The 24,523-nt window shown below is 57.5% G+C and overlaps 1 protein-coding gene across 3 annotated transcripts; it reads right to left on the bottom strand.

Annotated features, from left to right (window-relative positions):
* Positions 1-1,367: 1,367 nt before the first annotated feature.
* STARD3 (StAR related lipid transfer domain containing 3) lies at positions 1,368-24,258 on the bottom strand. Of its 3 annotated transcripts, none has more exons than XM_029211763.1 (15): positions 24,122-24,258; positions 11,655-11,926; positions 8,643-8,720; positions 8,183-8,260; positions 8,023-8,076; positions 7,507-7,624; positions 7,215-7,313; positions 6,941-6,996; positions 6,481-6,573; positions 4,695-4,757; positions 4,433-4,528; positions 3,972-4,051; positions 3,778-3,882; positions 2,555-2,648; positions 1,368-2,108 (listed from the first exon to the last, which is right to left on the bottom strand). In XM_029211763.1, exons 2-15 carry the CDS (start codon positions 11,874-11,876, stop codon positions 2,004-2,006), a joined length of 1,341 nt encoding a protein of 446 aa, XP_029067596.1. In that variant the 5' UTR covers positions 11,877-11,926; positions 24,122-24,258; the 3' UTR covers positions 1,368-2,003. The 3 variants fall into 3 exon arrangements, with proteins under 3 accessions (XP_029067596.1, XP_029067598.1, XP_029067597.1); XM_029211765.1 differs by lacking the exon at positions 24,122-24,258 and adding an exon at positions 24,107-24,121 and having other exon boundaries at positions 1,853-2,108; XM_029211764.1 differs by lacking the exon at positions 24,122-24,258 and adding an exon at positions 13,947-15,268 and having other exon boundaries at positions 1,853-2,108.
* Positions 24,259-24,523: the final 265 nt, after the last annotated feature.

Here is a 24,523-nt window from a genome sequence, read left to right as displayed (position 1 = left end):
TGACTATCCCCTCAGCAAGAAGGGACAGTGCCGCCACGTCCTCGGGCATTCGCCCCTGAAGGCCTGCCTCCCGACCACCACCTCACCAGCAGGGGCAACGGAAGTTAATTCCACACGTGGGATCCTGGACGCCAACCTTTGCCAGGTGTCTTCCTTTCCCGTCGGGCCAGTAAGGTGGGGGGAACAGATGTGGGAGGTGGCCCCAGCTCTACCCCAACACCTCAGGTGGGGTGAGGTGGGAATCCAGGGGCTCCAGGGAGTGGCAGCCAGATCTGGCTCTAGCCCCAAAGCAGCCATAAATAGGCTATGTGACTATGGGTCAGCTTCTACCCCTCTCTGGGCCTCATTTTGCCCCCTTTCTGTTCACAGTGGCCGTACCAGAAGAGTTCTGGATCCTGCCAGCTCCAGGGTGCCACTGGGCAGGACCTGGCTCTCATCCCCAGGGAGAAGGCCAGTAGGAGGGCTGCCAGGACAGCCCAGCACTGAGAGCAGTGGCGCGTGCTGCTGGAAGCTGGCACACAGGGTGGAGGGCATGGGGGAGGAGGAGTGAGGGCGTCACTGAGTGGACAAAGCAAAGGGCGCCAAGAGAGGCAGGGACAGGAGCTGAGATGAGAGCTTAGTGGTAAGGCCTGTGGGCACCCACCTGGGGCAGAACTGCATCCTCTTGATTACTGAGCACTACACCTGATTCTTGGTATCTTCTAACCTTACAAAAGCTTTTATAAAGTAGGAAATGGAGGCTCAAAGAGGTAGATTTGCCCAGGGTCGCACACCTAGCCAGGACCAAGAGGAGACCCCGCCCCCACCCCTGGCTCTAAGTAAGTCAGCTCCTCCGGAAGCCTGAAGGCAGGGAGGGGGGAGGGCAGGTTTTCTGGCGGCCCCAGTGTGATGGGGCAGAGACGGGAGGTTAAGTGGAGCCCAGAGGCCCGGATCCCGGAGGTGCATCAGTGACCTGGAAGGCCAGGCCCCACGTCCAGGCTCCCCCCCGGAACCCCAGCCTTGGGACCCCAGTGGCAACCAAGGCCTGCTGTGGGTACTGCCAGGTCTCTCCCTACCTCCCTCCTCCCAATCCTGGGCTGGAGACCTTAACCTGACCTTCCCTCACCGGAGACCCAGAGACCCTGCAGGGAGGTGGGGAAGTTTTCTCTGACCAGTCATCTGCCCAGCTGAACCATTCAAGAAAGTTGGGGGTGGTTCCAGGAACTGGGTCTCCACTGGCTCCGTCCTGGCTCTGCGAGGCTCTGCGAGGGTGTGTCATGTGGTAGCTGCAGCAGTGGCTCCTTCCCCGCCTCCGCGGTGCTGCCCTTCTCTTCCCTCAAGAGGCCAGGCTGGAAGGACTGCTTTTTTTTTTTTTTTTTTTTTTTTTGAGTTCATGTTTTTAATTGGCTCAAATTACAAAGGTCCCCAACGAGGCCCTGGGCGGGAGGGAGGCAACCTGAAGAGAACCTGGGAGAGGCAGGCTCCCTGCCAGCACCCACCACTCCCACCTACAACCTACACCCCCACAAGTGCAAGTGGAAAAAGGTCCCAGACCCTTTAAGTAATCCTAAAACACCGTGATGAGAGAGCAGGCGGAAGAAGGGGGTCCTGCGCCTTCACACTGGTGACAAGGCTGCCCTGACTTTTGCCCTGCCCAGGGTCCTCCCCAACCAAGTCCGAGGTTCCCATTCCAGACCCCGGCCTGGCCAGGTGGGGACAGCAGATCTCCTCTTCCAGGAGGCAGGGACGCCATGTAAACGTCGGCAGGATGGACCCCACTGGCCTCAGCGGCAGAGTCAGATGCTTGAGCTCTCGACCTGCCCACGGCCAGGGCTTCCAGGCACAGTGAAGCGCGTGGAGGGTGGCAGCTGGGGGCCGAGGGGCTGCTGTGGGAGGAAGCCCCTTCCTCCCCACTGTTTGAGGCCAGGTCCTCTGTGGGCAGCGGGAAGCCCAACAGGCCCCTCCTCTGGCTCTGGAGGCCGTGGCGACAGGACCCTGGCCCGCAGGGTGGTGAGGGGGCATGCTCATGCCCGTGCACCCAGCTCTCCGATGCGCTGCCGCAGATGAAAGGCAAATTCAAACATGGTGGCTGCAAGGCTCTGGTGGATGAGGTACCGGGGCAGGCGGCCCTGGGGGAGGCGAGAAGTTCCAGGAAGGCTTGCCCTGGGCAGGGGCTCCCCCTCAACAACTGGCACCAGCAGGGGCTGCTCTGGGCCAGAACACAGGTGCAGCTCTGGAATGCAGCCTAGGCCGCCCTCCCCCCTCCCCCCTCCCCCTGGCAGGAAGAACATGCCGTGCCCGGGCCTGGCGTGAGTCACAAAGAAAGACCTGGGAGGGGCTGGGCTGGCAGCCAGCCACCCTTCCTGGGGGCCTCGGGAGTCAGAGGTAAAAAGCGGAGGCACAAGCCCGCCGGCAACTCAAGGTGAGAAGACCACCTGGACCCTGCCCCCAGTATTAGAGTAAGAAAGGAGGCGGAGAGTAGGGGAGGCTCTGAGCAGAGCAGGGAACGCCCAAGGTCACACAGCAGAGGCCCCTCCACTCCACAGAACCTGCCTCGCAGCCCCGGCACGCCCACCTTCAGATCTGCATTAAGGATCCAGATGAAGGTGCAGACTCCAGGGTTACTGGCTGACTTGAGCACAATGAAGCCCCCAGGACCATTCTCCCCCCTGAGGAGAGAGGTACCAGTGGGGGACCTTGGAGCCAGGCAGAACCCGACTCCCCCCACCCCACCGCCCCATTCTTGGCCCACCCTGGACTGGGGTGGGAGAGGCAAGGGAGCTGCTGGTCCAGGAACCCCCTCGCTGCCTGAGCAGGGCCCAGGACGGGTGTCCCAGAGGCCACAGCATACAGCCCTCCACCCCCACCTGCCATGTGACGCTCGAATCCTCCTACAACCGCCTGCCGATGTTTGCATACCCCCAGTGGCAGGGAAGCCCCAGCTCACCACCTTCCCAGCCCTCATCTAGTCGGTCCAAGGATTCTAGGTCCGCTCTAGTCCTGAGGAGGTGGGCTGGGCGGGCACTTATCATCAGGGCCCAGCTCTGGGAGTGGTGCAGTGCCACTGGGCTCCAGGAGGGGGCGCCTTCTCAGGCGGCGTCAGGCCTGAGCTGTATGGTGCACATCCCATCTCCATTTAATTCGCCTACAGCTCCCCTGACTCCATATAAGGAAGCTGGCACCCAGAGGGGAAATGAGCTTGCCCATCACCCAGCAAGTCTGCGGTGGTGGCGAGACCAGAGCCCCAAGCTGACACTCAAAGAACAGTGCTCTCTGAGGAACCCCAGGACAGAAGGGGAAGAGTGGGGTATCTGGGAGGAGGTCACCTGCAGGGCTAGGATTAGACAGCAGGAGAGCTGGAGGAGGCCCTGGAACAGGCCGCAGAGAGTAAGGCCTCTCCTTTGGAGGTACTTCCAAGCTCTGCGGGAGGAAGGCAAGGCCGCGGGGCAGGCAGAGGGGATGAAAGGGGCCCGAGTCTCCTCAGGCAGGAAGTTGATGGTTCAGAACACAGAGCCTCCTGCTCAGGTCCCCCAGACCAGTGCAACCTCATGGCTCCCAGCCCCCTTCCCCGGGCTGGTCCCTATTCATCCCCATTCACGGTCTATCCTGGAGCTGCCCTCCAGCCTGGTGGTGGGTCCAGCCTCCAGCAGATAAGCAGGATTAGGGGCAGCAGGACTGGGGACAGGAAGGCAGCCTCGGCAGGAGAAAGTGCCCAAACGTACACACCGACCCTGCCCTGTCCCCACAGCTACCAGGGGAGGGGCCGGCGCACACGACCCCAGGCAAGGCTTAGCTCACCTGACATATTTGTGTGTCGGGGGCTTGGCGCAGTGGGTGGTGGCGATGCCCGATGACAGGTATCGGTCTCTGCGCCGCTCGATGCGTCGGACGTTCACGAAGTCCCTGGAGGGGGTAGGGTTAGGTCAGGGGATGCCGAGAAGGTCCAAGGACAGGCGGCCTGGCTGAGAGGAGGGAGCTTGGGGGCCACTCACCTGGGGGAGACCACACCGCCCGCGGCCCCCGAAGACACATCGTAGGAGATGAGGGTGTTGTCTTCTACTCGCTGCAGGATCTGCGGGCGTCAGGGCAGACGTGAGGTGTATCCACCCCAGGAAAACCCCAGGGAAGAGTCCCAGCATCTCAGGAAAGCCCCAGGCCAGCCTGCTCTCCGCTCAGGTCCCTTAATTAAGAGCCATTCCCATTCATGGGCACTGGCTGGGCCAGGCCCTTTGAGCATTTCCTCTTTCCATCTTCCCCACCCTCTCCAGGAGGCACTAGTACCACCATCCCCATTTTACAGATGGGGAAGCTGAGGCACAGGGCAGTCCAATGACATGACCTGGGTCCCCTGGGGGTCACTGGTCATGCTGGGGTACAACTGCGCCCTCATCTGCCATGTCGCTCTGCCTCTGCCCTGAGGGGTGACCAGGCCTGGCCCCCTGGCTCGGCTCACCTGGCAGGCTGTCACCGTCTTGTTCCACAGCACCATCCTCTCGGGCTGCAGGATCACCTCCTGGTATACCAGCTCCGCGGGGCAGGGCAGGAAGGTCTGGAGCAGGGCGGGCAGAGGGCTGGGTGGTGCCAGATGTACTCGGGCACACCAGCCCTTCCCTCCTGGTTGGGAGAAACCTGCCGGAGGGTCCCTCTACCCCCGGGCTCTTTCCTCGAGTCCCAGGCAAAGCAGGAGGCTCCAGAACACCTCTTCCCTCACTCACCTTCAGGATGAAGGTCTTGCCATGAAAGGGAACCTCGATGGTGTACACAGTGTCCCCATATTCCTGTGGCAGGGACAGAAGGGTGGCAGGGAGGTGAGCATAGGGCAGAGGGGAGCCGGGGGGGCAGGAATGGGTGACAGGCAGGGCAGGTTTTTAACAGCTCAGGGTAGAAAACTCCAGGAGTTTTGGGATATCTGAGGAGCCATTAAAGAACAGTGGTTCTGGGACCTCCCTGGTGGCACAGTGATTAAGAATCCACCTGCCAATGCAGGGGACACGGGTTTGATCCCTGGTCCGGGAAGATCCCACATGCTGCAGAGCCACTAAGCCTGCGAGCCACAACTACTGAGCCCACACGTCACAACTACTGAAGCCCACATGCCCACACGCCTAGGGCCCATGCTCCACAACAAGAGAAGCCACCGCAATGAGAAGCCCATGCACTGCAACGAAGAGTAGCCCCCGCTCGCCGCAACTAGAGAGCCTGCGCGAAGCTATCTACAAAGACCCAACGCAGCGAAAAAATAAAAAAGTGGTTCTGCCTCCTTGCCTCCTTCACTGTTGGTGGGAATGTAAGTTGGTGCAGCCACTATGGAAAACAGTATGGAGATTCCTCAGAAAACTAAAATTAGAATTACCATATGATCCAGCAATCCCACTCCTGGGAATATACCTGGACAAAACTATAATTCAAAAAGAATTCAGAAAGTCCCTATGTTCATAGCAGCACTATTTACAATAGCCAGGACATGGAAACAACCTAAATGTCCATCAACAGATGAATGGATAAAGAAGATGTGGTGCATATATACAATGGAATACTACTCGGCCATAAAAAAGAACGAAATAATGCCATTTGCAGCGACATGGATGCAACTAGAGATTATCATATAAGCGAAGTAAGTCAGAAAGAGAAAGACAAATACCATATGATATCGCTTATACGTGGAATCTAAAATATGGCACAGATAAACCTATCTACAAAACAGAAACAGACTCACAGACATAGAGAACAGACTTGTGGTTGCCAAGGGGGGTAGGGGGAGGGAGAGGGATGGACGGGGAGTTTGGGGTTGGTAGATGCAAACTATTACATTTAGAATGGACAAACACCAAGGTCCTACTGTATAGCACAGGGAGCTATCTCCAATATCCTGAGATAAACCATAATGGAAAAGAATATAAAAAAAGAATGTGCATATGTGTATAACTGAGTCACCCTGCTGTACAGCAGAGATTAACACAACATTGTAAATCAACTACACTTCAATAAAAAAAAAAAAACAGTGGTTCCGACAAATGTTCTGCAATGAGGAGAGAAAGGCTTGTGATATCAAGTTTAAAGGCAGGAGCACAGCTGCGGCTGCACCCACGAAGGACCGTGTCTCCAGGCCGACAAGGGCTGCCAGAGGAACTGGCCAGAGAAAGGGATGACGATGTTTTCCCTCTGTTTTCCAAGCTCTCTGCCATCTTTTTAGATAATACTGTTTTGACCCTGAAACAAAATACCAGACACAGGGCCGAAGCCTGGCTTCCCCTTCAAAGCTGGACCCGAGGGAGCAGAGCAGCGGGGGGGGGGGGGGGGGGGAAGCAGGGAGAGGGGCGGTGGGAATGTCCAATGCAGCCCAACCAAGTGGCTGACCCCAGGGCTCAGCTCCCTCTCCTGGGGTTAGGAATACGGTTCCAGCCCATGCAATCTTTGGGCTTATTTCTCAGGCCTCAGAAAAGGGAAGGAAAACTCCCCACAGGAAAACCCTCAGGATCAGGTGGGAGACAGGTTTCTTACATTATTCTTCTCAAACTTCCAGTTCTCCTCCTGGGCCAAGATCTGGTCCACCACCGCCATAGCCTCCTTCCCCTGGAGGATGTACTCCCGTTCCTGGCCAGGGATGGGAGTCAGGAAGGGGTCAGCCTGGGGTCTGCACCCCACCTGCTCTTTCTGCACTGGGCTGGGTGGGAAGCCTGACTCAGCCAGATGTCCAGATGCCGGGTCTGGGCTGGTCTCCTGGGCCCTGCAGGCTTCCTGGGACCAGGTGCCGTGGCTGCGGCTGCTACCCTCGGGCCCCAGGCAGGAAGCAGACCGGTGGGCCTGACTGGCAGTGGGGCACACACCCAGATGGACACGGACTGGCATTCAGGCTGCCTAAGGTCTGCCCTCCGCTGGGAAGCCCCTGCCCACCTGGCTGAGCGCATCACTGGCCCCTCCTCCAGGGTGCCCACCCGGGGCGGGGTAGGCAGCCAGATACCTGGGCAGAGAAGCCTTTCTTCCCAACAACTTCTTCATCTGATTCATTGTCAGACCCTGCAGAAAACAAGCAGAGGACAATGGGAAGAGGCGGAGAGAGCGGGGCAGCGGGGGTCGGGGGGGGGTGGTCGGGGTACAAGGGCAATGGTGTAGGGGTATGAAAGCGGGTGTGGCAGAGGGCTGCTCGCTTTCCCCGGGGAGCTGACACGAACAGAAAGAACAGACCCAGCCAAGGCCCCTCCCCGAAGGCAGTTCTCCCACCCACCAGCCCGCACCTGCAAAGGATTCTGGGGGTGAATAGAACTGGCCCTCGGACAGGGCGCCGGAGAAGAGCAAGGGTCCTCGGGCGACAGCAGCCTGGGCAGCGAGATACCCTGGGGGAGCAGACGTGGGCAGCCATCGCCCCAGACCAAGGACAGTCAGCCTGGGGTCCCCTAGCCCAGGCTCACCCTAAGGCTCCTAGAGGCAGAGCTGGCAAGAGAGCTCAGAACTGGCTCTCAGGCCCGAAACTCTCCTCTCCTGGGTGGGGCCGACCCTCACTGCACCCCCTCACCCCCCAGCACTCACATCGCTCCTCCTCAGCCTCCTGGGGTAGGACTTTGAAGTCAAGGAACCAGGTCTCCAACCAGGCGAGGACGAAGGAGACGATAGGGAGCAAGTAGCCGAAGGCCCCTTTGCTGAGCAGCTGTGGAGGGAGGGGGCTGGGCTCCACGGCAGGGAGTCACCTCAAACCCAGAGCCCCACCCTGGGGCTACCAACTCTGGCCTACACCCCACTCCTGGTACCAGCTGTGGGGACCCTCTGTGGCACACGCCTTTGAGATGGATGGATTAATGGGTTCTGCAGCAGGATAAACTCAGGTTAGGCTAGAGGAGGAACTTTCCGTCCTTGGGGTTGCAGCAGGGCGAGTGCGGAAAGCCAGTGGAGATGACCCCTTAGAAATCTCAAAGGACAGGATTCCCCCTCACCCCAACCCCGACAACAGGGTCAGACACCCAAAATCAGAGGAGCGGCCCCTTCTTGGGAGAAGCCCACCCCTCAGGCCAGATGCCCACCAGACCAGCCAGACCCTGAGCCACTGACCTCAGAGAGGATGACCTTGACAATGAGGAATGCACTGGACACCAGCGTGGTGACCTGCCCAGGGGAGGGAAGGAGGAAGAGAGCGAACACAGAGGCTGGGGAGTGAGGCCTCCTCCATCCCAGCTCTTGCGCCAGCCCCGCCAGGAAAGGGGCATCTTACCGCAATCACCCACCAGTGCCGGAGCCGCAGCACAGCATAGCCCAGGAGCAGTCCGGAGAAGCGGAAGAGGGCCAGGACCTGGCGTGGGGGGCCGGGGAACCGTCACGGGCAAGCCAACGGCCCCACCCCTGCTGAAGGCTGGCCTCCCCCTCCAGTCCTGCTGCCTGAGGTTCCCTCCACATGGTGTGCACGCCCCAGGAGAGGATGGCCGAGGCCAAGTCAGCGTTTCTTTGGGGACGATCTGGACGTGACCTTCTTGGATAGGGGTCTCTCGTCTTCCCCTCCCACTTGGGGCTCTCTGAAGGTGGGGCCTCATTTAGGAACCCGTTTGAATACTGAGGGTTCCCTGAAGATAGGAGCAAGTCTCCCTGATCAGATTAGGGTGTGTGTTGCGAGAAGAGAATCCAGCGAGAGTCACGCTCCTATGCCCTCTGTCCCCAGGATCTCCAAGGCCACTCACCAAGATGTCAAAGAAGGAAGTTTCAAAGCTGTAGTGGATGATCTCCTGCTCCAGGTTCTTCTGGATGCCTGTGTTGGTCTGAAGAGAGAGATGTGGACAGCTCTGCAAGCAGAACCAAGTCCCCAGGGCTGCCCCTTGTTCTCCCAGAGGGGGAGGGGGCCGGAGGGGGAGAAAGTAGAACCAGGAGGAGAGGCTGTAAATGCTCAGCTACCACCCAAGAAGCCCCTGAGGCAGCAGGGGAGCTCAGCCAGGGACCTGAGACCCCAGCACTATTACTGTTTCTCTAAGGATCCAGGCAGCCCAGACAGGCGGGGCTAAGCTGAGGCTCAGACACTCGCGGGCACACTGCCCAGGAAGAGGCAGGCCTGGAGGGCCTTGGGGCTGTGCAGGAGAGGCGATGAGCCCTATGCAGGTAGGCAGCGCTGGCACACAGGGTGCTGGGAGCATGCCTCTCACATAATTTCATCTCCCTCCCACCACTGCGGTGCTCTATCTTCCCAGCCAAGCATCCATCTGGGGTGATGGGGGCCAGGGGTGGGCAGTGGTGTCAGACGGAGCCCCAGGTGGCAAATCAATTGATTAGGTTTGTGCTTAATGGGCAAAATCCATCATGCTGCTAGAGGGGATGGCATTCAGAGCGAGCAGACTGGTCCTTGCCCCTGCCCCTGCCCTAGCCACCCACACATTTTCAATGGGAACCCTGAGACCCTGGCTGGGGAGTGAGGGGTCTGGATGGACACTGAGAGCTAGAGCAGCCTGAGGCTTCAGGAGGAATGGGGTGGCAGGCTTACGCGTCTGCAGGTGGGGCGCCAGCCCCCGGAGAAGGGGGGGCACAAGGGGACTCTCAGGAATGGGGCCTGGGAGCCCTGAAGGGGAAGACCCTTCACACCTAGACCGGGGCTTCTGATCTCCCACAGATGATATGAACTGGGGCAGTGGGGCTTGAGGGGGCTTGTTAAAGATACAGATGTTCAGACACTGGGTCTGAATCTCAGGCTGAGCTGAGCATCTAGAATGGTTATAAAACTCCCAGGTGATTCTGATGCTCGGGGCAGGAGCCAGCAATGTGGACAGCCCCTCACTGAACTTCGAGCCCCGGCACATCCCCACTGAATGCCTCAACCTCAAGACCGCTCTGAGCCCCGTGGAGTCTGACGCCTTGCTGCCCCTGGTCTGACACCCCACCCCGCCCCAGCTCGGTCCACCCCTTCCTCCTGACTGCTCCCTCTTGGGCTCCACGGCCCCTCCCACCCCTAACAGCCCCTGTCCCTCAAGCTCTGTCTTCCACCATTTTTCTCTTTACAGAGAACTCTCCCTCTGCCTGGGTACCCGCCTGCCCACTGCATGAGGACCCAGGACAGTGGAGTTCCAGCCCCTGCTTTGCCACGGGCTACAAGACTTTGGCACAGGTCTTATAACCCGGCCAGGGTCGTTGCATCCACTGGGCAACACACAGTCTGTTAGAAAATTTAAAAAATATATGCTCCAAAATATGAAAATAAGATGACAGAACTGAAAATTAATAAAATTTCAATTAAGTGTCTACTGAGTGAAACATTATGTTGATTCTATGAACTATTAAATCCAGCACTCTGAAATTTTTCATCACATTTGAAAACAATTTGGAGGTTAGATTTTCGCACTTTGCAAGAATTCCCAAGTCTGCATGATGACTGCTAAGCTATTACAGCCAATACAGCCAGAGAGTTTCAAAAGTAAAATTATCAAAAAATTTTTTCAGCTCTTTTCTGGCAAGTAAATATATATACTGAATGAAGGATGCGGGTGAATTTTAGTGCCTGCTTTGAGATGCTGCACGGGACCTTCAAAAGCAAGAATGTCTAAGACCTCGGAAGCTCTTCAAGCGGCCCTGAACCTTGCTGGGCCTCAGCTCTCTCATCGGTAAGATGGTCCCAAAGGCCCCGTGGCTGTGGCTCCTCGCTGAAGGTGCCAGCTCATCCCTGTGCACAAAGGACAGTCACCCTCAGAGCCCTGCCTTGCTTTCCAGCTCAACACGCCTGGAATCAAACTTACCCTCTTCACCCCTAAACCAGCCCCTTCTCCAAATTCATTTCTAGCACCAGTCATTCTCCTGACACCTGAGCTTGCGATCTGGAGGAAGGGCACCTGCCATGCAGAACTCTGACCCACTTTGCACAAGGAGAACAGGGGGTCTCAAAGAGGCTGAGTCCCTTGCTGAGGTCACACAGTTACTACAGAGGAGAAGCTGGCACGAGACCAAGCCTGGGATGCCCTGTTCCACAGCTCCTGCCTCTATATCAGGTCTTGCTCTGCCCTGTTAGCACCCGGGGATTAGGCCCCACCACCAGCTGGCCAAGCACTGCACAGGGGGAAAAGGGGGCAGACCCTGCCCCGACAGGCAGCTCCGCCTCCAGACTGCTAGGTGGCATCTCACCAAACCCAAGAGGCCAAACTGGGGGGCACTGGAAGAATGCCCCAAGTGGGGAAGGAGAGCTGGGCGCCACGGGGAACTGGGAGTTTTTACTGGTTGCTCCCCACTGTACCCTCTGCTTTTAGCACAGTATCTGGGACACAGCAGGGGCTCAAAAATGTTTGTTGAATGAATGAATTAATTAATTAATTCATTGAGCCAGAGAGTAATGTAGAGCAGAAAGAAGACAAAGGTTTCAACAGCTCAACCAGAGTCCTCTGGGCTCCCTCCTCCTTTCTCAAGAGTGTCCGCTAGGGGGCAGTATGGCGCAGAGGTCAAGACTGCAAGCTCTGGAGCCAGAGAGTCTGGGTTCAAACCCTGCCGCCTTCACATACTTGCTGAGAGACTTCAGATAAACGACTCAGCCTCTCTGAGTTTCTTTCTCTGGAAGATGAGAACAGCTATTCTTATCATCTCATTCTTCCTTTTACCTGGAAATCAACAGTCCCCCCCCACACCCCCTGCCGCCGGAGGCAACCCTCCCATACCGCAGATGGAATAACTGAGGCCCAGGCAACGCCCACAGCGCGGCTTGTGCCTCCAGCCTTGCCCCCACTCACGTTCAGCTCAATGATCCAGAGCAGGGAGATGAAAAGCAGGTCGAAGGTGACAAAGAGGCAGAAGGTGCGGCGGACGTCGGAGATGGACCGGCGCTTCTCGCGAGGCGGCGGGAGGAAATGCGAGGAGAGGCTCTGGCTGTGGGACAGCGACGAGCCGAGGGAGGCCACGGCTGGCAGGCTGCGCTCCAGGTCACGGGCCGGCTCCCCAGACAGCTTGCTCATCCTGGCGGCCCCCACCTCCAGGCAGAGAGGGCTGGGCCTCAGCGGCACGGCTGCAGGAAGACAGGGCGGCTGGCTCAGGTCCTGCATGTCAGGGTCCTGGAGGTCCTGGTCACCTCCCTCATCCCTTCCCACACAGCCCCCCGGGGACCCCGTTTGCTCCCAAACACATCTGCCCCTCAGCCCCAGCCTAACCCGGTGGCCCAGGGCCCTCTCTGCCTAATTTCCCACTGTGGCCTGCCGTTCAGGCTGGAGGGGTCTGAGTATCCCTCTCACTCTGTCGTGCTTCTACACCCGCCATCCCCGGCAAAGTCTTGCAGCCCCACGGTCACCCCTGGAGGCCTCTGGGATCCTCCCCGATGTCTGGGGGCACAGCCTGCTCCTGCGAAGCGCTGCCCTGTGGTCCAGCCTCTGGGCCTGCCCCCACCCCCAGGAGAAGTCAGTCCCAAGCTCTGTTCTTTGTTTTCCAAGCACAAAGCCACATTCCCTCCCAGCAGCCAGCCCTACCCTCCCACCCCCTAATCCATGGCGACTGGGAGGGACTTCCTAGAGCAGAGTGCTCTGTGCTGGGGGCGGGATGGCGGGATGACATCTTCATCTCCAGCTATGTCCCCACCACTGCCACCTCAGGCCCACCCAGCACGGCTCTCTCCCAGCGCTCCAACTTGCTCCTAATGGGCGCGTCTCCAGGCTTCCTCTCCTCCCTCCCACCCCGCCCCGCAGCAACCACCTCTCCACACAACAGCCAGAGAAAGCTTTTCAGAACATGAATCAGATCCTGCCGTTCCCCACTTACAGCCCTTTAAGGGCGCCCCCCAGGTCTGAGGATAACAGCACCCTCCTCATGATGCCCTTGCAGGACGTGGCTCTGCCTGGCTCCTCGCACCACTCCTCGCACAAGGCACGGGCCCCGTCTCACTACGACGGCCACCCGGGCCTTCTAGGTCCCTACACGTGGCAGCCCGGTCCTGCCTCGGGGGCCTTAGACCCAGCTCTCTGGGCTGGGTGGAATGTTCTCCCCAGTCCTTTCAACGGGCAGCTCCAAAGCCCTCTCCTCAGAGCCTCCCACCCTCCCGTCCCCAGTCCCAGTTAATTTACGGGGCTTTACCTTCTCCAGTGAATTCTCACCATCTGAAACCATCTTGCTGATTGTTCTGCAAACGCCACGGTGCAGGCCTTTACCTGACTTGGTCCCTGCTGTCTCCTAGGACCTAGCACAATGCTGGCACTTAACAGGCACTGCGTAACTGACTGTTGAATAAACGGATGACCCAGAGGGTCTCCTGGCCCTCAGCTCCATGCTACATGGTAGAGAGGACCAGGGCAAACCCAGCCACTACCCAAGGCTCGCCCAGAGCTCCAGTGCCGACAGAACACCGCGCCCATGGCCGTGTTTCAGGCCCACACAAAGCAGGATGGTTCCTTCTATTCTTCAGATAAGACGGCCAAGGCTCCGAAAGGGTGAATGGACTTACCCATCCCTCACCTGCCTGTGCAATCACGAGGCTGAAATCCTCACGAACCCTAGAGACAAAAGGGGCCCTGGAGCACCCCCTCCCTGCCGGGCAGGCCCCAGGCCTAAGGTCTCTGCTCTACCAGTTTGCTGGCGGGGGCCCTCAGAGGCCCTGTCCCCTGCGCGGGGGGAGGAAAGGTTTAGTCTAGAGCCAGAGAAGAGCTGATGCAGTGTAGTGGGGCCTGAGTTTCTGGGAGCCCATCAAGGGTCTCCCTGAGTGTTCTCACGCCAGAACCAGGGGGCAGGTTTGGGGGCCAGTGGAAGGGGAGCCCTAGGTCTTCGTGCTTGATCCTGGGAAGGCAAGATCTAACCAGTCTCCCCTCCAGATTCGCCGTCCCCTCCATACCTTTGCTATGTCTGCTACCTTCCACGCCCCACTCCATCTACTAAGTCCAAAACAAGCCCCCCGTATGTGGCCAGCAGGGGGTTCCGAGCAAGCCGGGTCACCCATCCCTCTGCCTCTGTGCCAGTGGACACAGAGCTGGCCGTTCTCAGCAGAGGCACCAGCCCAAGGCCATCCCCCCACTACCACACTCTTGGGGTCCCTGTGACAAGCTCACCTGAAGGAAGGCTGGGCCCAGCTCTGGAAGGCGGCAGTCAGAGGAGGGGATGTGACAGGCCGCAGGCAATGGGACCCCCCAACGTCCATCAGCTGGATCTCGTGCCAGACTGCACATTCAGCGCATCCCTCACCGAGACAGGGCCGCAGCCCCAGGGCAGGTGACATTCGCTCGTCTCTAATAGCCCTCTTGTCTCCTGCCAGACCTGTCTCCATCTCTCCTCCCCCTTTCTGTCTCTCTCACAAGCTACCTCTCTACCTTTCTTTAGAAGTGTCTCTGTACCCTCTCCCACGTCCATCTTTATTTCGCCCCCTCTCTGGGTCTTCCTCTCCATCTCTCTCCCATCTGTGAGTCTCTCTCCACCCCCATCGGATCAGTCTCTCTCATGTTTCCCTCTCTCTCCTCTTTTCTACCTGCCTTCCCCCTCTCCCTCTTCCCTATCTCATGGCAGGGCGCTGTGGCTTCCCCACTCCCAGTCTGCTCCAGGGTCTGTCTGTCTTTCCCCCTGTCTTTCCCCTTCCTTTCTGGGGACAGGACTTGGGTGGCAACAGCTTGGGTGTGAGACACACTCAGAGTGGCAATAGCACTGACACTCACACACCTAGATATCCCTGTGGAAGCGAGAGACAGACAGGGGCTGAGAGCAGAGGTGTTGGGGGAGCCCGGGTGAGCTGTGGACGCAGGGATGTGAGGGAGCCGACCCCGGGAGCTCTGAAGCAGGGGTGGGGTCGCCTGGCCAAGAGGCAGAGAGAGAAGGGTTCTACATTACCCTCCCCCAGGAAAGAAACTCCGGGTTCAAATAAGCAAGAGCTGGTAGGGTAGAATGGGCACTGGTCAGGGGTTAAGACCTGAGCCCCAGTTTGAGGGAAGCCACTAACCCTGAATAACTTTGGGCAAGTCCTTCTTAGCAAACCTCCGTTTCTCTATGTGGGAAAAAGGTCCATGGTTTAACTTAAAACGAAACAGCAACAAGAAAACCTTACTTAGAATCTCAATATACGGGAATTCCCTGGTGGTCCAGTGGTTAGGACTCTGTGCTTTCACTGCCGAGGGCCTGGATTCAATCCCTGGGCGCAGCCAAAAAAAAGAACCTCAATATAGAAAACAGATAAAAGCAGGACTGTATGGGTCCTGCCACAAGACGCGGCCACAGAGAGCCCCACCGGTCAGCCTTTCCTCAGACTCCATCCATGGTCACCCCTGAGGCGCCTCCTTGGGTGTGGTTTGAAAATAACTCAAAAGGCTTTTGAGCTCCCTCCGACCACCTGCCAGTCTAAGAGGTGAAAGCCACCTTGGCCTGGAACGGCCCTGACCCTGGAGGATGGAAGGTGGCAGCTGCCAGCAGAGCAGCTTGGCCTGGCTTCTGCCCACCGCCCCCGCCAGGGCTGCCACCCAGCCCCCTGGGAGCAGCGCCCCCTGCCAAGCCCACCACCTGCTGTCACCGGCCCTTCCCAAGCGCCTTCAGAGGCGTCGGGAGTGGAGCAGCACGTGTGGCGTGAAGGAGTCCGCCTGGGCTGCCTGCAGACTTGACCCTTGATGTGTTTGCAGAAGCTGAGCGGCTGAGGCTTGGGGAGAGTGGCGGGGAGGGAGGGGAGACCGGAGGTTTTATCGTCCTCGGTCTGAAGGGAAAGAGGCGTGGGGAGGAGTGGGCAAGGCAGGTCTCTGGGCCCAGGGAAAGCTCAGCGGGCAAAGGGGAGGGGTGGGCCCTCACGCCCCCGCCCAGGCCTTCTCTTACTCGCCCCAGGAAGCACTAGCCCAGCCCGAGCGCAGCAGGAGCTCTGGGTGGGGCCCGACTCAGCGGACAGCAGCAGGCAGCCGTACTGTGCAAAGAGAACTGGGCTCTGTGGCCAGGGCTCAAGTCTCAGTCTGCCCTTACCAGCCGTGCGAGCCACGGCAAAGAGAGCCGTTCTGAGACTCGGTTTCTTCAGCTGCACTAAGTAAAGGAAACGCTAATATACTTAATGCCATAGAACTGTCCACCTGAAAATGGCTGAAACGGTAAATGTTACGCTGTGTATGCTTTACCACAAAAAAAAGGCAGCAATAATTGCTACCGCCTCAGGCTGGCATTTATGTGAGGGTCGGGAGAAGGACGGCAGGTGCTTGGTCGGTAGGGGTGGAAATGGAACCAGCAACTGGTAAGGCCGTCCAGGTGAGTGGGAGATTAAGTGGGGTGTGGGAGGGGGTGGGGCTTACACACCACAGTAGTAAAATCACCTCCAAAGGCCTGAGTTCAAATCTGAGCTCCACAGTTCACCCGCCTGGTGACCCACAGCAAGCTGTCCAAGCCTTCAGCCCAGGTTCCCTCACCTTGTGCACTAAGGGCCCAGCTACTGCAGCTCCAGGCAAATGTGTCTCCCCAGGGAGGGGCTGGGGCGGGAGGTGGGGGGCTGCCCTGGCTCCCGGCACAGGCTCTGGAGCGTGGGGCCTGGGACTGATCTCTGATACTACCCCTTCCCACTGGTGCCTGCTCCCCCCACCCCCGCCTCCCCCAGGGTCCAATCTCCACGGTTCTTAGGTGGCAGGGGCACAGACAGGGTCCTTCCCAGGCCTCAGTCACACCCGAGGCCAGAAGCTCCCGGCCGGCGTTTCCTGGCCAAGGCAAGTCTGCAATGTGAGCAATGTCCCTCCCTCACTCACTCAGCAAGCCTCCAAGGCTGCACCTGGAAACGGGGGATACCTGTATTGAGCCTGGGCCACCTGGCGGATCAGAGGAGACAGCGGTGCGTGGGGAGCGCGTAGGACAGCAGCTGGCACCACAGAGTAAGCACGCCATAGACGTCAACCACGGCCACCAGGCCACCACGGCTCCCTCTGAGGTCCTCTCACCCTCTCCTCTGCCCAGCTTCTCACAGAGGGCTGGGCCAAGCCGCACAAGTTCCAGCTAGTGTTCCCTCCACCAGCTGCGCTCTGTGACCCCGAGGGGACGCAACAAGTCTCATCTATATCCAGAAATGATTCTCACTTCGGAGCAGCGCGGCTCCTCCAAACCCTCTCCCCAGGCTGAGGGGACAGGAGACACGGGCTCAAAACACATCCCCCACGCTGCATTGCTCAGGAAATGCTGGCACTAGCCACGGGGGCTTCCCTGAGGGGTCCCTAACTCAGCACAGATCAGGAGGAATCGGTGAAGCCAAGGACTGGATGTCAAGCCAGGAGAAGATTCAAACCCTGGATTCCCACCTTACTAGTCATTGAACCTCTCTGTGCCTCAGTTTTCTCCCTGTAAAATGGGGGTAACAGTAGTACCTACTTCTTGGAGGTATTATAAGGATTAAGTGACTTATTACACATAATGGCCCCGAACAGTCCCTGACGCAGAGCGATCGCTGTGGAACAGTGAGCTAACATGACACCCCTGCCTCTTCTTTGGCGGAAACACAGCCTTGAGCTCTGACTGCCTCTGGGAGACAGCTTCAGGCCAGGGCTGGAGTTGCTCTGGATCAAGCCCCTGTTAATGCCCAGGTTAATGGAGAATCCACAGCGGGGAAGGAGGCAGAGGCTCTGCGTGCAGAAGAGGTCGGCCTTGGCTGTGTTCTGCTGCTGGCCGGTCTGGGTGGAAGCTGGCTCGGGGACGGAGGACAGCAGACCGAACAGGCCTGCAGACCATCCACAAGAAACAAATCTGGGCTGGCAGTGGCCCACGCTGGCCCCCTGCAGACATCCTCTCCTTTACTCACTGCACCCGCTACCAGGAGCTGTGGAGATGAGAAGACTGAAGCTCAGAGAGGCCTGCCTACAGCCCCCCAGCCTGGATGCGGCAGAGCTGACCCCAGGGACACGTGGGCTTCCCTCAGTGCTGGGCTGGGACCTGGTGAACCCAAACGTGGCTGCCCCCAGAGCCTGTGCTGGCTGGGGAGTGAGGTGTCAAAAGACCCCAAAGAGCTTAACAGCCACCCAGGCAGGGCCTGTGGAGAGCCTAGTGCCCTCCGCTCCACATCTGAACGATCAACAAATCCTTCAAAATCCAGCCAGTAGCTGCCACTGCTCACCATTACCATCACCTGCCCGAGCCACATCTCTCACCTGCTACAGCTTCCTGACCGCCTCCTGTCCTCGTCCCAAGTCTATTCTCAACGCAGCAGTCAGAGGGATCCCAGTAAAAGTCAGACCACACCTCCCAATGCCCCAAACCTCCAAGAGCTTCCAGCTGCCCCAGAGTAAAGGCCCAAGTCCCCACCCTGGCCTGTAAGCCTCCTCTTCCCCTGGCCTCCTCCCCTGGAACCCTCTGCTCCAGACACACCAGTCCCTTGCTGTTCCCTGGACACATCAAGCATGTTCCCAGCCCTGGACCCTTGTTCCTGCTGTCCTGTCTGTTCCTCCCCTAGGTCTCTGTAATGTCCCCTCCCTCCATTCTGGTCCCTTTGAAGAGGCCTTCCGTGAACACCCTATTTAGCCCCAACCTCCACTCCCTTCCCCTGCTTTATTCGTCTTCACAGCACACATCACCCCAGACATATTATATGTTTGCTGGGCTGTTTCCTGCCTGCCTTCTTCCACTGGAACAGGGACTCCCATGCTCTGCTCACTGCTGCGTGCCCAGTTCCCAGAACGGTACCAGGCTCACAGTAAGTATTCACGAAATGCGCTGAACGACTACTTCCACCCTCTCCTGCAGCGTCACATGCACAGGTGCACGTTCACACCCAGCCCTGGAGGAGCGGCCCCACCTGTCCAGCCTCTCCTGGAGCTGGACTCCACCCTCTCTTGGTGTTTCGTGCTGCCCAGAGCCCCGGCACCTCCGCTACCAACGGGTAAGGGGGACTGGTTTCCTGGGCACCCTCGGGCAGGGTGGCAGCTCCCCTCTTCCCTGAGCCCCAACTCACAGAGAGAAGACCTGGTGAGGAGTTAAATTCCTCAGATAGCAAAAGGGTCCCCAGCACTCTTCTCTTGCTATGGGGTTGATACCCCTCCTCCAATACTCTCCAGATCACTGGCTGCTCCCAGGACACACCATGGCCAGCTGGTCTCCCTTCTGTGCCTCCAGTGCCTCTGTTTCCCCATTTTGGAATGACCTCCTCCCCCTGGGGGGAGCTCCAACTCTTCAGAGACCAGTTCACAAGGCACCTACTGGGCAAACCTCACCCTCAGCCTCAGGATTCCCCAAGCCCAGGTCTCGGGACTCTGCCTCAGCACTTCCCTCCCAACACGCTAGACTTGAGCCTAAAAGTCATCTCTCCTGAAGCCCCTGAGGCCCAGTCACAGTGTCTGGCCATACATGGCACATATCTAGTAGGTTCACTGGCCTATGGATCTGTAATGCCTACCCTGGAACAAGGGAAAGGGTGTGGGTCTGGGGGTCGGTCAGCAGATCTGGAGTTGAAAGCCCAAGGCCATTCTTTATTAGGCTGTGTGCCCTTGACCAAATCACTGAGTCTCTCACCTGTAAAATGGGGATGGTAGAGTGCTCACTTCACAGAACTATTGAAAGGATTAGAAATAACACCTGCAATGTGCCTGTGTTTAAATAACAGTAGCTATTACTAATATTAGGGGCCATAATGTTAGAGGCAGGGCCCTGGGCCGGGCATATGTAGCATGGCACTCTGCCCAAACTGAGGGTCCATCAGTACTGCTAGATGGTAGGATGGGCCCTGACCTCAGGGAGCTGCTCGCCCAGGATGGTACACATTAGGCTCTCCTGTAGTTCAGGGCTCAGTGGCCCATGCCATCAGCCTCGACAAAGTTGGCTTACTGGCACCTACAGCACCTACTCTGCCCCACTCAGAGGGCTTGGGAAGTTCCCTGGAGAGGTAGGAATTTAAGGAGAGGAGGAAACGGCAGCAGTGACCAATAAGGTATCAAAGCCCAAGCCAGGCTCTGTTTCTCCCTTCCTTTTGGGGAAGTGGAGAGGGTACAGTCAAGCCAAGAAACCATATTCATCACTGTACACTCCCTACCCCTCCCCAGCCCAGAAGGCTCTGACGGTACAGTTTACTGGAAAATCCTAACAAACTGAGATCTACTCAGCCCTCCAGTTCCCTCTACATGCCAGGCCCTGTTAATGTTGGAGATGCCCCCTGCTCTGTGATTCTCTGACCCCTGGCCTACTCAAGGGCTGGTGAGTCAGGCCCCACCCGACCCCTTGGTGCTGTTGGATAAAAATGGGGGCTAATGAGGTCAAGTTCTCAAGGTCAGTCTGGAAACAGCCTGTCATGTTCCAGGGCGATCTCAGTCCTATCAGCCTACTTGAGGGAAGGGCTCTGCAGGGGTGGGGGTGATTCAGCACAGACTCCTCCCAGCACCAGCTCTGACCAGACAAAAGCCAGGATCAGCCTCTTCCCAGGCAGGAAAAGTTCAGAGGGACACACAACGGCCGGATGGGATTCCTTCCTTGTCCCTTATCCCACTGATGTGGCAGCTGCCCCTTTGAGGGCTGGGAGTCCGAGGCAGTTTCTGGGAGACAGCTGTGGACCTGGAGTCAGAGGATGGTTCCTTAAGTTCCTGCTGAGACACCTCCCAAGTCTCAGCTTCCTTGTCTGTAAAATGGGGCCAACCATCTCTACCGTTCAATGCAATAAGTGTGAGCTGTCAAACATACAGGATTTTTGGTCTCACCCACGCCCCCCTCCTCCAAACAAGTCTAGGTGTGGGAGAGCTCAGTTTACCGCAGCACGAGAACTGAGAGCGTGTGGTGTGCCAGACACTGTGCTGCTCCCTGGGGATATTCAGGGGCTCCGGGTCTGCTGAGGGAGGCTGATAGATAAATGTACACTGCCATGCTGTCATCAGCACTTTCGGGGAGGAACGAACAAAGGACTGTGGGCTCCCAGAGAAGGGAGCATCTGACCCAGGCTAGAGTGGGTGAGGTCAGGAAAGCCACAGGGAGGAGAAGCCATTTGACTTGGGCCTCCACATCTACCAGCTGGATGCAAGGAAGATGGGCATTCCAGGCACTAACAAAAGCCCAGATTCAGGTTTAAAGCACAGGCCCAGCCCACAGGAGTGCATGCTGACCTTACCCCAGGGACCTGTCCCCAAACACGGGTACCAGGCCTCCAGACCTCCCCAGGGCATGGTCCCTGCAGGGGACACTTCTTCATGGCCAGGTGAGGAAAAGAATCCCCAGCCTTGACAGCGAAGACTGCCTCTGCCCTCCTGCCCACCTCAGCCCCCTCCCCTGCAAGAGCTCTCTATTCAGAGGACCCAGCTCTCCATTCTCTAAGCCCACCCTGGTCTCTACCTCCTTGTGGTAAACTCGTTTTCTCGCTCTAAGGCCCCTCACTAATTGTCAGCTCCTCTGGAAAGCCATCCTTGGCCTTTTTCTTGCTTGGCTTCCCAGAGCTCTGTGTACATTTCTCTAGAATTAATGCTTGCCATGTAACATTTATTCATTTCCAGATTCATTTCTTGAGCAGAAATGACAAAGAGTCATTGAGAAATGACAAAGAGTCATATTCATTGACAAAGAGTCAGGCTTTGGGGCTCTGGGACAGAATGAGAAGCCACGTCAACTGTCCTCAAGCACTTTATAAAATTAAAAGTTATAGGCTTCCCTGGTGGCGCAGTGGTTGAGAGTCCACCTGCCGATGCACGGGACACGGGTTCGTGCCCTGGTCCAGGAAGATCCCACATGCCGCGGAGCGGCTAGGTCCGTGAGCCATGGCCGCCGAGCCTGCGCGTCCAGAGCCTGTGCTCCGCAATGGGAGAGGCCACAACAGTGAGAGGCTCGCGTACCGCAAAAAAAAAAAAAAAGTTATACCCATTGGGACTTCCCTGGTGGCACAGTGGTTAAAACTCCACGCTCCCAAGGCAGGGGGCCGGAATTCGATCCCTGGTCAGGGAACTAGATCCCACATGCATGCTGCACCTAGGAGTTCGCATGCTGCAACTAAGGAGCCCACCTCCCACAACTAAGACGGGGCCCAACCAAATAAAATAAATAAATAAAATATTTTAAAAAGTTATACCCACTGTTCTATATTATTCTTATGTAAAGAGTAATCGCTGGGCTTCCGTGGTGGCGCAGTGGTTGAGAGTCTGCCTGCCGATGCAGGGGACGCAGGTTTGCACCCTGGTCCAGGAAGATCCCACGTGCCATGGGGCGGCTGGGCCCGTGAGCCGTGGCCGCTGAGCCTGCGCGTCCAGAGCCTGTGCTCCGCAACGGGAGAGGCCACAACAGTGAGGGACCCGCGTACCGCAAAAAAAAAAAAAAAAAAAAAAAAAAAGAGTAATAGCTAACACTTATTTATTGAGCACGCATGCGCCCACTGTTTTAAGCCCTAAACATACACTATTTCATTTAATACTCACAAAAACTGTCAGGTAGGCACATGACTATCTCCATTTGACAAATGAGGAAACCGAGGCAGTGACTTCATCAAGATCACAAAACAGTATGAGAACGCAGGAAGTCTGATTCAGGAGTCTGTATTGTCAATCATCATGCTATTACGGACAGGTGCTGCAGGGACTCGGGGCAATACTTAGCCTTGGGGGTGGTGGGGGGAAGGTGGTCCAGAGGTGATGCTGCCTGAGCAGAGCACTGAAGGACAAGCAGAAGGTAGCCCAGCAGGTAAGAGGAGAAGGGGCTTTCAGGCAACGGGGCTGGTGCATGCAAAGGCATGGAGACACAAAAGGTGTGGACAAGCACATCCTGCAATGCCATATTATTGGACCTTAGGGTACACACAGGGTAGGGAAGAGGTAAGGTCATTGAGAGCTCTGTAAATTGTGCTAAAGATTCAGTCTTTCCCATAGGCAATGGGAAACCATCAAAGGGTTTTAAGCAAGGAAGTGACATTATGAGATGTGTTTCTAAAGGATCATAAGAGGCACTTGCTTGTGGCGCAGTGGTTGAGAATTCGCCTGCCAATGCAGGGGACACGGGTTTGATCCCTGGTCCGGGAAGATCCCACATACTGCGGAGGAGCTGAGCCGGTGCACCACAACTACTAGGCCTGCGCTCTAGAGCCTGTGCGCCTAGAGCCGGTGCTCTGCAACAAGAGAAGCCACGGCAATGCGAAGCCCTCGTACCGCAACGAAGAGTAGCCCCCACTCACCGCAACTAGAGAAGGCCCGCATGCAGCAACGAAGACCCAATGCAGCCATAAATTAATTAATTAATTAATTAAAAAAAATAAAAGGATCACAAGAGTTACAGTTTGGAGGCTGGGTTGCAGGCAGCCATGACTGGAAGTTGCTGGGAAGTCACTGCAGTCATCCTGGTGAGAAACACATCAACAAGGGTGGTAACAAAAGAGAGGCACAGGACCAGGTGTGAAGCATGTTCAGGTCACCTCTTAGATATGGGAATTGAGAAAGAAGAGGAAGTATAATTCTCAGGTTTCTGGCTGGGATGGGGTGATAGAGAAAGAATGAAGCTGCAGGGGAGAAGAGCAGCAGTTCAAGTTCAGACGAAGTGAGTGGCAGCTGGAGTGGGGCTGTACAACTGGTAGCTGGATGGCCAAGTCTGAGGCTCCAGGGAGGGGCACTCCGCTGAAGATGTAGATCTGGGCGCGTTTCGGGTATTTAGGTGGTGTAAAGCTGAAGCCATGAGAGTTGACGAGACCACCCAAATTCAGTGTACAGAGTAAGGGACTGGGCGAGAGAGGAGAATGTGAAACGGTATTTCTACAGTCAGAGAAGTAGGAAGAAAATAAGGGGATGCTGACGCGGAGGAAGCCAAAAATGGGGGAGAGAGGCACGTATCAACTATTTCAATTACGAGTTAGTATGCACCTCTAAGAACTCAAGAAAGATACTAAAGGGCCCTTCTGATGTCAATTAGGAAGTCATTCACTGCCATTTCCAAAGGAAGTTGAGGGAGACCGGATGACAGTGAGACGCAGACCTACAGTAACTTGTAGATATATTCCTCCTCATTCTCAGGCCCTGACCCCTCCCTGTATCCAACTCCTGCCCTTTAATACCCAGATACCGCCCCCTCGCTTCTCCGCTCACAAAGAAAAGATAGGCTTCGGAGGCCGATCCGGGACGCCCTTCCCGGGCTCTCTCGAGTGGGCGGGGCCGCGGACGGTCAGCGCCCGAGACCCTCGAACCCGGCGCGGGGTGGAGCAAGGCCAAGCAGAGGAAGGGGGCGGAACCTGGGGCGCAGGGGGTGTGGGAAGGGTCGGACGGAACTATGAACGGACACCGGCTAGAGAAGCGGGATCTGCTGGCAAGACGTAGCCCTCGTACCACCACCCGGTCCCACTGACCTCTCGCGGACCCACCTGCTCCATGTCAGCCACGGCCCCAGTTCTTCTTAGCCCCAGCCGCAGCCCGTCTCCGCGGCCCCAGCAGCGCCTCGGAGAGGAAGGGGATCTCCCGGCGGCGCCACTTCCGCCACTGAGTCCGCCCCCGAGAGCGAACGTGCGTAGGACTGCAGCCCCGCCCCCAAGCCCTCGGGCCCCACCCCCAAGGGGCGGAAGTGGGGGCTGCAGCTAAAGTTAGGCCTGAAAGGATATTCCTAACGGTAGGGGTGTTGGAAAGAAGCCCAGGGGCATCATCCTTATTGGGCCACACAGGCCTGGCACTGTGGAGAAAAAAGGGGATCTTCCTGAGGGGAGGCCTGTGGGGCTGGGGGACAGGCCCTTTGGAGGAATCCAGTTACTCTTAAAGGACTCTTCTTTCCC

This window comes from Monodon monoceros, unplaced genomic scaffold, assembly GCF_005190385.1.
Source record: "Monodon monoceros isolate NGI ecotype Baffin Bay Population unplaced genomic scaffold, NGI_Narwhal_1 Super_Scaffold_9, whole genome shotgun sequence".
Taxonomy (NCBI): Eukaryota; Metazoa; Chordata; class Mammalia; order Artiodactyla; family Monodontidae; genus Monodon; species Monodon monoceros.
Note: the sequence above shows the minus strand (reverse complement) of the source record. Positions and strands in the feature narration are given on the sequence as shown.